General features: G+C 45.1%; 1 protein-coding gene and 1 pseudogene across 1 annotated transcript in view; both read left to right on the top strand.

Moving 5' to 3' along the window:
• Positions 1-13,114: 13,114 nt before the first annotated feature.
• LOC139265257 (small ribosomal subunit protein eS12 pseudogene) lies at positions 13,115-13,512 on the top strand (annotated as a pseudogene).
• Positions 13,513-16,682: 3,170 nt separating this feature from the next.
• ankmy1 (ankyrin repeat and MYND domain containing 1) overlaps positions 16,683-16,763 on the top strand; it is a 179,279-nt gene continuing 179,198 nt past the window's right edge. Inside the window, exon 1 of the mRNA XM_070884029.1 lies at positions 16,683-16,747. Coding sequence (XP_070740130.1) covers positions 16,683-16,747 — 65 coding nt within the window. The remainder of the gene's footprint in view (positions 16,748-16,763) is intronic.

Below are 16,763 nucleotides of genomic sequence, written 5' to 3' on the forward strand. Positions count from 1 at the left end.
GTTGCCCTGATCGAAGTTAGTTACCTCGGCATAGACCAGGGATTGAACCAGGACTGTTCTGATGTGCACAGCTCAAACCCACACAAGGCCATGCATTGAGAAGTTGGGGGAGGGGAAGAGTTGGGGAAAGGGTTGGGGAGGAGGAAGGATCAGGGGAGAGGTCGGGGAGGGAGAAGGGTTGGGGGCCGGATTGGGGGAGGGGGAAGGGTTGGGGAGCGGGAATGGCAGGGAGCGAGGGATTGGAGGAGAAATGTTGGAGTAGGGGGAAGGGGAGGGAAGGAGGAGGGTGAAAGGGAGGGGGAAGAGTTGAGATGGGGAAATGGTCAGGGGAGGGGAAGGGTTGGGGTGGGGTGAAGAATGGGGGAGGTGGATGGGGAGGGGAACGGTTGGAGGGAGAAAGGGGAAGGGGAGGGGGGAAGAGTTGGGGAGGGGAAGGGTTGGGGGTGAGTGAAGAATGGGGGGGGTTGTTTGGGGAAGGGAAGGGTTGGGTAGGGTAGGGAAGGTGGAGGGGAAGGGGGAGGGGAAGGGTTGGGGAAAAGTGAAAGATGGGGAGGTGGATGGGAGGGGAAGGGCTGGGGAGAGAGAGGGGAAGGGGAGGGGAGGGGAGGGGTTGGGGAAGGGAAGGGTTGGGGAGGGGAAGGGAGGGGAAGGGTTGGGAGAGGGGAGGGTTGGGGAGGGGGAAGGTTGGGGAAAGGAAGGGTTGGGGAGGGAAAGAGTTGGGAAAATGGATGGGTTGGGGAGGGAGAAGGATGGGGGAGGGGAAGGATGGGGAGGATGAAGGGTTAGGGGAGAAGGATTGATTGAGGAAGGGAAGCGTTGAGGAGGGGAAGGGTTGGGGAGGGGAAGGATGGGGGAGGGGAAGGATGGGGGAGGGGATGGGTTGGGAGGGAAGGATTGGGGAGGGGGAATGATGGGGGAGGGGTGGGTTGGGGAAGGGAAGGGTTGGGGAGGAGGAGGGGGAGGGTTGGGGTGGGGGAAGGATGGGGGAGGGAGGTGGGTTGGGGAAGGGAAGTGTGGGGTGGGGGAGGGAGGTGGGTTGGAGGAGGGATGGGTTGGACTGTCAGAGGTGCCGTCTTTCAGATGAAATGTTAAACCGAGGCCCCATATGCCCTCTCAGGTGGATGTAAAAGATCCCATGGTACTGTTTCGAGTAAGAGCAGGGGAGTTATCCCTGCTGTCATGAGCCAATATTTATCCCTCAATCAACATAACAAAAACAGATTATCTGGTCATTATCACATTGCTGTTTGTGGGAGCTTGTTTTGCGCAAATGGGCTGCCGCGTTTCCCACATTACAGCAGTGACTACACTCAAAGTACTTAATTGGCTGGAAAGCTCTTTGAGACATCCTTGTGTCATGAAAGGTGCGATTTTAATGCAAGTCTATCTATAACATCTTTGCAACTCTGCTCACTCTCTAACCCTGTTGGAGTTTGGACTCACTCTCTGCCTTAAAAACAAAAATAACAACCATTAATAATCGATACCTGCAAGTCATTCCAAGACACGAGAGATTCAGCTCCAATCGCAATCCGTGAGAGCAGGTTATAAATACTGAGTAAGCACAGAGATTAGATTACAGCCATTAAATCACGTTTGTAACTGTAATTGTTTATAATAATAGTTCCAATAGTACTCTTTGTTTTGCAAATTTTTGTATTGGTCAAGGTGAGGGGTGTGAGTGCTGGAGAATGCAAGGGGATCTAGTGTAATCTGAGATCTCTGCATTCCTCCAATTCTGGGCTCTTGTCCATTGCCCACTTTCTTCGCCACACCATTAGGTGCAGTGCGTTCAGCTCTCTAAGGCCCTAAGCTTGGGAACTCCCTCACTAACCCTCTCCGCATCTCCAACTCAATCGCCACCTTTAAGATGCTCCTTAAAACCTACCTCCTTGACCAAACTTTTAGTCACCTATCCCAATTATTTTCTTCTTTGGCCCGGTTGTTGCAAGTCGTTGGCGTAAACATCAAGCAATCCGAGAGCAGGTAGAGCACAGATGAAGGCAGAATGAAGCATTTCCCTACACTGTCCCATCAAACACTCCCAGATCAGGTACAGCATGGGTTAGATACAGAGTAAAGCGCTCTCTACACTGTCTCATCACACATTCCCAGGGCAGGTACAGCACGGGTTAGATACAGAGTAAAGCTCCCTCTACACTGTCCCATCAAACACTCCCAGGAGGTACAGCACGGGTTAGATACAGAGTAAAGCTCTCTCGACACTGTCCCATCACACACTCCCAGGGCAGGTACAGCACAGGTTAGATGCAGAGTAAAGCTCCCTCTACACTGTCCCATCAAGCACTCCCAGGAGGTACAGCACAGGTTAGATACAGAGTAAAGCTCCCTCTACACTGTCCCATCAAACACTCCGAGGGGCAGGTACAGCATGTTGTGTATATAAAAAGTAAAGCTCCCTCAACTCTGCCTCTTAACATGGCTCAAGCCCACCTTCAGATGTGCCCTGTCCCCAATGTGACATTTGTCTGTTCCCCACCTCAGCCACTTTGTGACCTTTCTGAGCCTGTCTATTTTGTGACAATTATTGTGCAGGTCAAATGACCTACAACTGCTTAAAAAAATCCTTAAAATATTTTCAGCATTCCTGCTGGACTCTGGGAATACAGACCGGGTTGAGATTAAGACCCAAGGCTGTTACCCAGATAGAACTGTGGTGATAAAGTAAATCTCTCTCTCTCTCTCTCAGCATCTGGTCCCAATTAGTGACTGGAACTAAAACCTCAAGCTTGTCAAAGGGGAATAAAGGATTATGTTCTGATGACCATGAACATAAGAACATAAGAAATAGGAGCAGGAGTAAGCCATACGGCTCCCAAGCGAGCTCCGCCATTTAATGCGATCATGGCTGATCCGATCATGGACTCAAGTCAACTCCCTGCCCGCTCCCCATAACCCCTTATTCCCTTACTGTTTAATAAACTGTCTATTTCTATCTTAAAGTTGTTCAATGTCCCAGCTTCCACAGCCCTCTGAGGCAGCGAATTCCACAGATTTACAATCCTCTGAGAGAAGAAATTTCTCCCCATCTCAGTTTTAAATGGGCAGCCCTTTATTCTAAGATTATGCCCCCTAGTTCTAGACTCCCCCATCAGTGGAAACATCCTCTCTGCATCCACCTGGTCAAGCCCCCTCTTAATCTTATAAGTTTTGATTCGATCACCTCTCATTCTTCTGAATTCCAATGAGTAAAGGCCCAAACTACTCAACCTTTCCTCAAACGTCAACCTCCTCATCTCCGGAATCAACCTAGTGAACCTTCTCTGAACTGCCTCCAAAGCAAGTATCTCCTTTTGGAAATATGGAAACCAAAACTGTATGCAATATTCTAGGTGTGGCCTCACCAATACTCTGTATAACTGAAGGAAGACTTCCCTGCTTTTATACTCCATCCCCTTTGCAGTAAAGGCCAAGATTCCATTTGCCTTCCTAATCACTTGCTGTACCTGCATACTAACCTTTTGTTATTTCATGCACAAGTACCCCCAGGTCCCGCTGTACTGCAGCACTTTGCAATCTTTTTCCATTGAAATAATAACTTGCTCTTGGAGTGTTTCTGCCAAAGTGCATGACCTCACACTTTCCAACATTATACTCCATCTGTCAAATTTTTGCCCACTCACTTAGCTTGTCTATGTCCTTTTGCAGATTTTTTGTGTCCTCCTCACACATTGCTTGTCCTCCCATCTTTATATAGTCAGCAAACTTGGCTACGTTACACTCAGTCCTTTCTTCCAAGCCGTTAATATAGATTATAAATAGTTGGGGTCCCAGCACTGATCCTTGCAGCACCCCAGTGGTTACTGATTGCCAACCCTAGAATGAACCATTTATCCTGACTCTCTGTTTTCAGTTAGTTAGCCAATCCTCTACCCATGCTAATATATTACCCCAATCCCGTGAACTTTTATCTTGTGCAGTAGCCTTTTATATGGCACCTTGTCAAATGCCTTCTGGAAGTCCAAAGTGATCCTCCTATACCATTTCTCATCACCTAATGGCTAAAACTACTTGAATTATCAGCTTCTTCTCTGCATGGTTTTTTATGGCCCAGGAGGTCAGCACGCTAATGAATCACATCCTTTTTTTATAATTAAGAATTGTTCATTGTACATGCTTGACGTGAGCCTAACTGTTTGTTACCAAATTACGGAAGTTCTGCTACAACAATATCGTTCCAATTAGCTGGTAAATAAGATTTGAAAAGAGGTATAACATGGAATTTTATTGAGATTAAATTGAAAGAATTTCCTTTTTGAATCAAATGTGTTTCAGACCAGATCAGAACAACCAGTGAGAACAGCTGGGAAATATCAGAAGAGGTTAAGTACAAGCAGGTTACAGGAGTTCAGAGAAGTAAGAGCTCCATTAGCGAGCATCCTGTATATGTAAGTGTTACGTTCCTAATAAAGGCAGAGTAAGAGCTACCAAGCGAGAGCCAACACCGGAAGGAAAAAAAGATTTACAATTTGGAATATCATGGAAATGGATCCAGGCATCCCAGAGGGAGATGAGACAATCTGTTCTGCTGCACTGACTCAAGATAGCAAGAGATAAGCTCCTGCAATCTTTGTCAAAGATGCAAGCGTACCGGCAATAAACTGAATGAATGAGAGTCATAATAACATCCAATGGACTCATATTCAAGGCCACCGTCTTGCCAGGAAGGATATATTTGCCTTGGAGGGGGTGTGGCACAGATTCAGCAGAATGATATCGGAGCTAAAAGGGTTAAAGTTTAAGGGGAGGTAGCAGAAATTTAGCTTGTATTCCCTGAAGTATAGAAGATTGTGGGGTGATCTGATCGAGGTGTTTAAAATCAGCAAGTTCTTTTTCCCAGAAAGGGTAGAAGATCTGGAACTCTCTCCCCAAAAGGCTGTGGATCGATAGGTTTTTGTTCGGTAACAGGGATCAAAGGATATGTAACCAAGGCAGAAAAATGGAGTTGAGGTGTATGTCAGCCATGATATAAAAAGAGGGAAATACTTGCATTGATATAGTGCCTTGCATGACCACCGGACAGCTCAAAGCACTTTACAGCCAATGAAGTATTTTTGGAGTGTTGTCACTGTTGTAATGTGGGAAACGCGGCAGCTAACTTGCGCACAGCAAACTCCCACAAACAGCAAAGTGACAATGACCAGATAATCTATTTTTGTTATGTTGATTGAGGGATAACAATTGGCCAGGACACCGGGGATAACTCCCCTGCTCTTCTTCGAAATAGTGCCATGGAATCATTTACATCCACCTGAGAGAGCAGACATCTCATTTCGATTTAATGTCTCATCTGAAAGGCAGTACCTCTGACAATGCAGCACTCCCTCAGCACTACACTGGAGTGTCAGTCTAGATATTTTGTGCTCAGGTCCCTGGAGTGGGATTTACACCCACAACCTTCTGGCTCAGGGGCAAGTGTGCTAACCATTGAGCCACAGCTAACACTAATAGAATGGCAGGCTCTAGGAGTGGAACGCCTACTCCTCTTCCTAATGGGGTCATTTTAACCTCCCGAAAACCGGTGAGTTTGTGGGAAGTAAAAATTTTAAATATTTCAAACACGACCCCACACACCTCGGACTTGCCCACTTCCAGTTTTAACAGAGGGGCGGAGACTAATCCACTCACAGGACGCCGGTTGGTTGTTGAAACCTTTTAAGGAGGCTGCGTGCCTCCATTCTATTTTGACTGCTGTCGGCCAGGTTTTCCTGGCTTCGGGAAACCCGGGCTGTAAAAGGAGGCGAGAAGGGCAGGATCCATAAGGTAAGTGCCCTTTTCAGCAATGCTTGTGGGCCAGGAGGAGCACGGAGCCTTTTAGGCCCAGCAAGCTTACTTGCTGCATTCCGCGTGACCACCGACCCCTCCCCGCAGTGATCAATCAGGCTGGCTGTCAGGCAACGAACCTGGCGAAAGAAAATCACACTCGCCCTGGAGTTAAAACCTCCGCACTTTCCTGGGGGACCCAGAATGGGTTGCATAGCTCCTCCCCTACTCCGAAAACCCGCCCCAGTAAATACTGGGAATAATGTCCCTTACCTCCAATGTCAGCTGTACACCAATTACAATCCAAACTAACGTTGCTGAGGTTATATCAATCTTGGATATTGAGCACAAGAACTTATAATAAGCGGAGCCTAGCTAATGCTGAGCTAAAGTGACACACTGCCTTTGTAACCTCAGATATTAATTGTGCCACTTAATTACATTGAGAATATGAACAACCTTTGTCATAAGTAGAGCCCAATGAGTTATTGTGATATTCTTGAGCTGCCTCTGTAATCTCAGCTGTTAATCCCATCAATTAATAATATAGGGGGGATTCTAACTCCTCCCCACATGGTGGGAACGGTGCAGACAAGCAATTAAATGGGGTGGCTCCACTTCCCGCTCCAGTCCCACCAATCTCTTATATTAATGCCGTTGGTTTTGGCTGCAGATGAGGTGTCTGCTGGATTCTGATATGGTCCTCACACTTTACTGATAATCGGGGCCTTACCTTTCTTCTCTCTTAGGCAGTTTCCCGGAGTCGAGGTTGACTTGCTTCCACACTAATATGAGTTCGAAGATGACGGATGAGACCAATGTGGGATCTACAGTCTCTGTCACAAGTGGTGGTTGGAGGGACGGGTGGGAGGGGTGCTTGATTTGTCATACGCTCCTTCCGCTGTTTGTACTTGGCTTCCGCGTGCTCCCTGCGAAGAAACGCGAAGTGTTTGGCCCCTTCTTGAGCGCTTCTCCACTTTGAACGGTCTTGGGCCAGAGATTCCCAAGAGTTGGTGGGGATGTTGCATTTTTTCAAGGAGACTTTAAGGCATTTTCTATACCCTCCTGGGACTCGCTTCTTGTGACGTAGCTTGGAGTAGAGCGCTTGGTTTGGGAGTCTAGTATCGGGCATGCGGACAATGTGACTCGTCCACCGGAGCTGATCGAGCGTGGTCAATGCTTCGATGCTGGGGATGTTGACCTGAGAGAGAACACTGATGTTGGTACTCCTAGCCTGCCAATGGTTTTGCAGGATTTTGCGAAGGCAGCATGTAATGAGATAATGTATAGCGCCCTCTAGCTAGGAGCTATTGGGAGCTGTATTGAGAGAGCGGGTCTGTGAAGGAACACCATTTTAAAGCTCCACATGGCTGTCTGAAATCTCCCAAGTAAATAGAGTTAAGTTGAACAAAGAGTGTTCAAGAGACTATAAAATACAAGTAGGACTACAATTGCATTATACAGTTAATTCAGAGACTAGGGTCCTGAACTTAAAGAAAGGTAACTTCGATGGTATGAGACGTGAATTGGCTAGGATTGACTAGCGAATGATACTTAAAGGGTTAATGGTAGATAAACAATGGCAGACATTTAAAAATCACATGGATGAACTACAACAATTGTACATCCCTGTCTGGTGTAAAAATAAAACGGGGAAGGTGGCTCAACCGTGGCTAACAAGGGAAATCAAGGGATAGTGTTAAATCCAAGGAAGTGGCATATAAATTGGCCAGAAAAAGCAGAAAATGTGAGGAATGGGAGAAATTTGGAATTCAGCAGAGGAGGACTAAGGGTTTAATTAAGAGGGGGAAAATAGAGTATGAGTGTAAGTTTGCAGGGAACATAAAAACTGACTGCAAAAGCTTCTATCGATAAGTGAAAATAAAAAGATTAGTGAAGACTAATGTAGGTCCCTTGCAGTCAGAATCAGGTGAATTCATAATGGGGAACAAGGAAATGGCAGTCAAATTGAACAAATACTTTGATTCTGTCTTCACTAAGGAAGACACGAATAACCTCCCGAAAATACTAGGGGACCAAGGGTGTAGCGAGAAGGAGGAACTGAGGAAACTGAGGGAAATCCTTATTAGTCAGGAAATGGTGTTAGTGAAATTTATGGGATTGAAGGCCGATAAATTCCCAGGGCCTGATAGTATGCATCCCAGAGTACTTAAGGAAGTAGCCCTAGAAATAGTGAATTCATTCGTGGTCATTTTCCAACATTCCATGGACTCTGGATCAGTTCCTATGGATTGGAGGGTAGCTATGTAACCCCACTTTTTAAAAAAGGAGGGAGAAAGAAAACAGGGAATTATAGACCGGTTAGCCTGACATTGGTAGTGGGGAAAATGCTGGAATCAATTATTAAAGATGTAACAGCAGCGCATTTGGAAAGCAGTGACAGGATCGGTCCAAGTCAGCATGGATTTATGAAAGGGAAATCATGCTTGACAAATCTTCTAGAATTTTTTGAGGATGTAACTAGTAGAGTGGATAAGGGAGAGCCAGTGGATGTGGTGTATTTGGACTTTCAAAAGACAAGGTCCCACACAAGAGATTAGTGTGCAAAATTAAGGCATATGGTATTAGGGTAATGTATTGACGTGGATAGAGAACTGGTTGGCAGACAGGAAGCAAAGAGTGGGAATAAATGGCTCCTTTTCAGAATGGCAGGCAGTGACTAGTTGGGTACCGCAAGGTTCAGTGCTGGGACCCTAGCTATTCACAATATATATTAATGATTTATTAAAGGAATTGAATGTAATATCTCCAAGTTTGCAGATGACACTAAGCTGGATGGCATTGTGAGCTGTGAGGAGAATGCTAAGAGGCTGCAGGGTGACGTAGACAGGTTAGGTGAGTGGGCAAATGCATGGCAGATGCAGTATAATGTGGATAAATGTGAGGTTATCTACTTTGATAGCAAAAACAGGAAGGCAGATTATTATCTGAATGGTGACAGATTAGTAAAAGGAGAGGTGCAAAGAGACCTGGGTGTCATGGTATGTCAGTCATTGAAAGTAGGCATGCAGGTTCAGCAAGCAGTAAAAAAAGCAAATGGCATGTTGGCCGTCATAGCGAGAGGATTTGAGTATAGGAGCATGGAGCTCTTACTGCAGTTGTACAGGGCCTTGGTGAGACCACACTTTGAGTATTGTGTGCAGTTTTGGTCTCCTAATCTGAGGAAGGACATTCTTGCTATTGAGGGAGTGCAGCAAAGGTTCACCAGACTGATTCCCGGGATGGCAGGACTGACATATGAAGAAAGACTGGATCGACTAGGCTTATATTCACTGGAAGTTAGAAGAATGAGAGGGGATCTCATAGAAACATATAAAATTCTGATGGGACTGGACAGGTTAGATGCAGGAAGTATGTTCCTGATGTTGGGGAAGTCCAGAACCAGGGGTCCCTAAGGATAAGGGGTAAGCCATCTAGGACCGAGATGAGGAGAAACTTTTTCACCCAGAGAATTGTGAACTTGTAAAATTCTCTACCACAGAAAGTTGTTGACTCCAGTTCATTGGATATATTCAAAAGGGAGTTAGATGTGGCCCTTATGGCTAAAGTGTTCAGGGGGTATGAAGAGAAGGCAGGAGTGGTGAAATGAAGTTTCATGATCAGCCATGATCATATTGAATGGTGGTGCAGACTCGAAGGGCCGAATGGCCTGCTGCTGCAACTTTTTTCTATGTTTCTATAACCAGGGCCTGCGTGGCAGTGGTTTTCCTGCTAGGCCCCTGAAGGAAAGTCTAGGCCTCCTCTGACCCGGGCTCCCCCACACCCCCTCCCCTGTCCCGAGCGGATTATCTGATTTCCGACGAGCCTTAACTCTGCAGCTGGCAGCTTCCGTCTGCCCGAACTTCCTCTCACCTGACATTCAGCTGCCGCTTGCCTCATTGCCGCCAGCCCAAAAATCGTGGTTAATATCTGCCTCTGTACCTTGCACACTCTCATTGTTTGATATTAGGATGCTCCTCATTGTATTATTCTAAGTGTATCAAAGAAATAACTTGCATCCATATCGTGCCTTCTACAACCTCATGATGTCCCAAAGAGCTTTACAACCAATGAAGTACTTTTGAAGTGCAGTTACTGTTGTAATGTATGAAACGCAGCAACCAATTTGTGCACAGCAAGCTGCCATGTGCAGCAATCTGATAATGACTACTTAATCTGTTTTCGTGATGTGGTTGAAGGATAAATGTTGACCAGGGCACAAGGGGGAACTCCCCTGCTCTTCTTCGAAATAGTATTAAAATCGAAATGGAACTTTTGTGTCCACCTGAGAGGACAGATGAGGCCTCGGTTTAACATCTCATCTGAAAGACGGGGCCTTCAGCAGTGCAGCACTCCCTCAGTACTGCACTGAGGTGTCAGCCTGGATTATGTGCTCATGTCTCTGAAGTGGGATTTGAACCTACAACCTTTTGACTCAGAGGCCAGTGTGCTGATTCACTCTTTCCCGACAATCTTCTGACTCAGAGGCCAGAGTGCTGAATCACTCCTGACACGCTATAAAAAGGCAATGTTAATAAAGAAATGCTAGTTCATGATTTTATGGTCTGACATCCTCTTTGATGACTTTGGAAAAGAGAGGTTAACTGATTCACTCAGTAGCTTATACGTCTCCTCGAATATAATTCTGTCTGACTGCAGAAGCAAAATAGAGTCAGGCCTGGTTAGCATTTGGATGGAAGGCTGCCTGAGAATACCAGGTGCAATAGGATTCCCTTCCGTGCCTTTCCATTCTGCACGGAGGGATTCCTGTACGGGCTGCTCTTGCACTCCCTCCATTTTGTCACCCTTGTCTGCCATCCAGACACGCCATGGCATACTATCTTGCCATCCGGAGGAGGCGGGGGTCCCCAATGGAGTGCTCTCTACGCGGGAGTCCACCCTTTATCTATTGGGGACTTGGCCTGGAGGGTGTTGCATGGGGCAGTCCCGTGCAAAAAGTTTTAAAGTCGGTTCACGGATTCCCAGGCCGCCTGCATTTTCTGCGACCTTGAGGAGTCCGTGTTCCATGTTTATGTAGGGAGTGTGAGGCTGCAGCCCCTCTTTCACTATTTGAAAGGGCTGCTCCTTGATTTCTGGCTGCACTTCAGTCCCACGCCCCTGATCTTTGGGTATCCTTTGTGGAGGGGAATGGGCAGGCCAGAGGGCCTCCTCGTGGGACTGCTCCTGGGCCTGGCCAAGGTGGCCATTAACAGTTCCAGGCAGTGGGCAGTCCCTGGAGATGGAGCACGCAGTGTCCACCGGTATGCTCGCAGCCTTCTGCGAGAGGTTGGCAGAGGAGGGACTGGAGTGCATCAACACCTCCGGCAACCAAATTTTAATTTGATTTGTTAAGGCTTCTTTAAACTTTTTTTGTTAATTTGCATGTTTGTTTGCTGTTGACTTAGGTATTTAAGAGAGTTTGGCAAGCTAAAATTCAGGCACTATTGTACTTCCCTGGATTAGGACGCTAAATATTCAGACTGCTCTTTGAAGAAGAATTAAGGTGAAGGGGTTAAGGATTTGTCTGGTGTCTTTTCATTAATATTTCCTACATGGTTTAATGGGTAACTGGATCCCAGTGTTCCTGCAAGACTCAAATTAGAGGCCTTTGTTTGCTGTGAGCCCATGCCCACTAACAACTGTACTGAAGCTGCCTAAACTCAGTTGACATAGAACCCTTACAAACTGCAGATTGAGGGCAAATTCATCCCATTAATCTGAACTGGATTTGAACTGTGGTCTCAACGAACATGACTAATTTTTGATCAATTTTGTGGCCAACAATTGTTGTCCCTGCAGACAGCTTACATAGACTGTTCCCCTATGTTTAGAAGATTCAGAGGTGATCTAATTCAGGCGTTTAACATGATTGAAGGATTTGATTGGGTCAATCGAGAAAAACGATGTCCTTTGGTGGGAGAGTCCAGAACTAGGGGACACAATCTTAAAATTAGAGCTAAGCCAATCAGGGATGATGTCAGGAAGCACTTCTTCATTCAAAAAGGTAGTGGAAATCTGGAAACTTCTCCCCCAAAAAGTTGTTGAGGCTGGGGGTGAATTGAAAATGTCATAACTGCGATTGATAGATTTTTGTTAGGTAAGGCTATGACGGGATTTGGAACCAGGATAGGTAAATGGATCAGCCATGATCTAATTGAATGGTGGAATAGCCTCTAGGGGTTGAATAGGCTCCTGCTGTTCCTGTGTTCCAGACGCTGGCTGCTAAAGAAGGATTGAAAATTGTGACCATGTTACTGAAGGTTAATTGAGAAATAATTTGCAGTTGATTGGGGAATTCCATGAATTCCATGAACCAGCAACTCCCAGCAGGTACAGCTCATGACTATATAATGGATGGAACATCACAGGCTGCACACTCACAATTTCCCAAGATGTACTCAGTAAAAACAGTGTTCTCTGCTGGGTGTCAGATTATAGAAGCACTTTCATATCCGTGGGGCACTTAGGAATTTGTCTGTTCATCGGGTTAGCACATCGACTTTTCACCTCTTGGAGCAGCAGTTGATTCCGGCAGAGTGATGTGCTGGAAGTTTCGGAAAGTTGCAGAGTGATGTGCTGGAAATTTCGGGAAGTCGCAACGAGGGCAGGTGAAATTGGTTTAACTTTCAGCCTCTCTGCCACTTGGGTACTTGGGGACAGCTAGTTCCTGTAATAGTGAGAAAGGAGGAAGAAAAGTTGTGAATGAGAAGCAGTGGCCCATATTTTCCTCCACTCACAAATTGTAGCCAGAAAGCAGGCTTGAGTAAAAACTGCTGCAATAATAGCAAGAAATGATAAAACATTATTGGACTGCTTTGAAGATTCAGCCAACTACAAAATAGCAAGAAAATAATGCTGAAGTAACAAAAAAACTTATTTAGCATTGTATCAAGGCCTTCTAAAAGGCCAGACATGAAAAACTTACTTTGAATTATAGCACTGCAGATAATTTTTTATATAAATTTGTTCTTGGGATGTGAGCAACACTGGCAAGGCCACATTTATTGTCCATCCCTAGTTCCCCTGAGAAGGTGAGGTGGACCTTCTCCTTCTTGAACCTCCGCAGTCCTTGCACTGATGGTATTTCCACGCCAGTGTTAAGCAGGAAATTCCAGGATACCGATCCGTCCATGATGCAACCGATAATTGGTCCAAATCAGGTTGGTGGGTGATTTAGAGGGGAACTTAGTAGTGTTCCCACGACAGTGCTGCTCTGTGGTGTCAAAGTCACCTTGCTGTGTTGCTGCAGTACATCCTATACTTAGTAACTGCTGCATTTTGAGCAGGGATTCGCAAGGAAGCGTCACCTTCGGAGCAGATAAGCAGCACGATGGCCGAGGAATGCATAACCGCACAAGGTGTCATTGGATGTTAACACTGCACTTCAGGAAGTGTTGAAAACGGTATACATCCACGATGGCTTGTGTTGTGGTCTCCGAGAAGCTGTCAAGGTGCTGGACAAATGATAAGCCCGCTTATGTGTCCTGGCAGGCAACTGTGATGAGGCACAGTATGTTAAGTTGGTTGAGGCGCTCTGTGTTGAGCATCAGAGCAAACCGATTAAGGTTGCTGACAACAAGAAACTCGGTGAGTGGGTAGGCCTGTGCACGATAGACCGTGAAGGGAAACCTCGCAAGGTTGTAGGCTGCAGCTGTGCTGTTGTCAAGGATTATGGCAAAGACTCGCAAGCCAAGGTTGTCATTGACAACTATTTCAGGGCAAAGTAGTACATTTCCGAAATAAAAACCACAGTGCATCAGTGGTGGAGGAGTCGAATATTCCATCGCACTCCTGATTTGAGCCTTGCATATGGTGGAGAGGCTTTGAGGAGTCTGGAAATGAGCTGCTCATCACACAGTACCCAGCCTCTGCCCTGTTCTTGTAACCAGGATGTTGATATGACTGATCCAGTTAAGCAGCTGGCCACTGTTGACCCCCAAGATGTTGGCGGTAGGGGACAGGGTGGTGCTGTTGAAGGCCAGGAGGAGATGGTTCTTGTTCAATAAAGATTTTGAAGCATCACCATAGCAATGGCAGAAGTGAACAGTACTGAGACTTCTGCCTTAGAACATGGGATCTAGTAAACATCACTGCATATCTTGCATTGTAGCGGGCAGATGAAGACTGAGTGGTCCAGGAGCACAGACCAGAACCTGACTCACTTGTGGCCATTACCATATACAATGCACTGCCAATGACAGGAGACATGACCACTATGCTCAACATTTATGCCAAAAGAATCTTCCAGGCATCCACAGTGAATAGATCAAGAAAAAAGAAAGACTTGCATTTATATAGCACATTTCATGACCTCCAAGCAACTCTGTGAGAATCATTCCTGGCAAATGAGTTAATTCTAATGATATTAAGGTGCTGGATGCAGCCTCCATCCTGTGTCAAGTTATAACGTATTTCTATTTTTAGGCTTAATTTTTAGCAAACCCAAGTATGGCAAATTTAAACAGGTCTCTGTTAACTAAATTACACAGAGATGGGTACAGCAAACATAATCCTGTCTGAGCTGAAATTGCAATGTAAATTATTTGTTGGCTCTAAAACTTTGAATATCCCAGAACCTTTCAAACCATAAGTTGGCAATCTATAGACCCTCCTTAAGACAATGTTTATCTAATTTATAGATTCCAATCGGACAAAAATCAAAGAATACAGATGTAGTTATTACCTACAATAGATGGACCATTGCAAATACGCCAGTCAGATGTACATTTTATCAGTAGTTCTTGGATATATAGGCACTGGGCACTGATGCTTATTAGCAAAGATTGTGAAGATCATTATGACTTTGATCTGTCTTGATTGGCAGTTCTTTATTCAGAGGCCTCTCAGTCTCGGATAAATACAGCAAGGACCATCATTTTACTTCACTTAAAGATGAGCAGCAAGGTGAAATCTGGAGCCCACTGCCCATGTAATGTTTCTCAAGATCCAGATAAAGAATTCTGAAAAAAGGACTCTTAAGCATCCTGAAATGTTTTGTTATTTTGGTTTCCAAAAATGGTTTAATATATTGATAAAAGTACTGTATTGCTCTGATTCTGTTGATTTATTTTCATTCTAAAACCGCCTATTTCCACCTCCGTAACATCGCCCGTCTCCGCCCCTGCCTCAGCTCATCTGCTGCTGAAACCCTCATCCATGCCTTTGTTACCTCTTGACTTGAATACTCCAACACACTCCTGGTTGGCCTCCCACTTTCTACCCTACATAAACTTGAGGTCATCCAAAACTCGGCAGCCCATGTCCTAACTTGTACCAAGTCTTGCTCACCCATCACTCCTTGTTTACAAATCCCTCATGGCCTCTGTAAGGGATAGAGTTGTAGCAGGCAAAGAGCAGACAGATAGGTGGTCACAACACAATGCTGAAGGTGGTGAACTGATCAGTATTAGGAGGGTCTGAGGAATCGGTGATGGTATGGATTATAGTTGCCTATTGTATGTAACACCTACTTATGTAGATATAGCACACTTATAACAAATTCAAATTGTATGGTTAAATCATTAAAACTATATGGGTAGTTCATCCTTAACCTTAGTAACACATAACGAAATAGCAGAAGTCAGCAGTTACAATTTTGATTAGAAGTCTCTGAGGAAGAGATAAGAAAGCCAGTATTTTGGAACAGTTACTTCAGGCGTCATATAGACTATGGCAAAGTGCAAATCACGGAACAACACAATTAACATATGATGGGAGATGGGCAATTGCATGTAGCTCTCAGAGCCAGTCTGATAAGAGATGACAAATCAATGTAACTCCGCTGATAGCAATAGACCCATCGATAATTTTGTAGGGAGGTAGCTCCTCTCCAAAACCTGAATAAATTATACTTGAAACCTTTTGTATTTTGAAGGTTCCACGATTGAACCTTCTCTTGCGTTTGCTCGAAATAAAGCCGGTTGAACATAAGGTTTTGTTTATTTGATTCCGTGGTCGTTATACGGAATATCAATTTAAAAAAAACCTTTGGCAAGTATTTAAATTGGAAGCTTAGAAACAATTGGAGTTCAATCTCAAATGCTGTCTTTTCCAATGAGAATGTTTTATTTAAAGCTAATGACAGCTTAACTAATGATTTCTGCTGTTTTAACGGATTTCTCATTCCTAAGCAAGTTTTGAAGGCGCAAAGACTTGGAAAAAATTCTGATATCGGGAAAGGTTTAAAAATTATGCGAAGTCACGTAATGACGTCAGGCCTTCTTACAAACCTGTAAAGGAGTTAAGCCTTTCCATTGACAGCTGTTTTATACTGGACACTATGAAGACTCACCTGACAGACAGAGGAAATGATGGGATAGTCAGAATAAGAATAGATACTCAAACAAAACAAATTCAAGAGTTAGAAGCTGAGATAAATAAGCTGGAAGAGATAAAAGCTAGGACTCGACGGATAGTGCAGTGCACAGCTGTAGCAAAAAATGCAAAAATTCCTCAAGCACGGGATGCTTAAAGACAGGCTAAGAGAAGCCCATCAAAAGATAATTGTTGGGATTTAGAGTGCAGGATAAAACTTTGAAATGGGCAGAACATGGAGCGGAGTTAAAATTAGAACAAAGGGAGAAGATAGCAAAAATAGCAGCAGAGATGAAGGGGGAGGAGACACCCCCTCACCGTGCAGCTCCCCTGATATGTTTTAGCTGCAATCAGGGAGGAGGCGCAGGAAGGCGAGGCCCCCAACAAGCAAAGAAGGGATCACCCTTTTTTTAGTATGTGGATGATATCCTTATTGTCTCCAGTACAGAACAACAACACGTACTAGCTTTAACTACAGTGCTAGGAGCGCGACAGAGCGCAGGATTAAAAATAAATCCTAGGAAGGTGTAGGTAGGAAGGAATGAAGTAACATATCTAGGATACATAATATCACAAAGAGACTGATGCCTGAAGACAAAAAGGAAGCAATCCGATCAATGCCCAGGCCAGGAACCGTGAAAGGGGTCAGGTAGGTACTAGGGCTA

The sequence above is a fragment of the Pristiophorus japonicus genome, chromosome 6, assembly GCF_044704955.1.
Source record: "Pristiophorus japonicus isolate sPriJap1 chromosome 6, sPriJap1.hap1, whole genome shotgun sequence".
Classification (NCBI taxonomy): Eukaryota; Metazoa; Chordata; class Chondrichthyes; family Pristiophoridae; genus Pristiophorus; species Pristiophorus japonicus.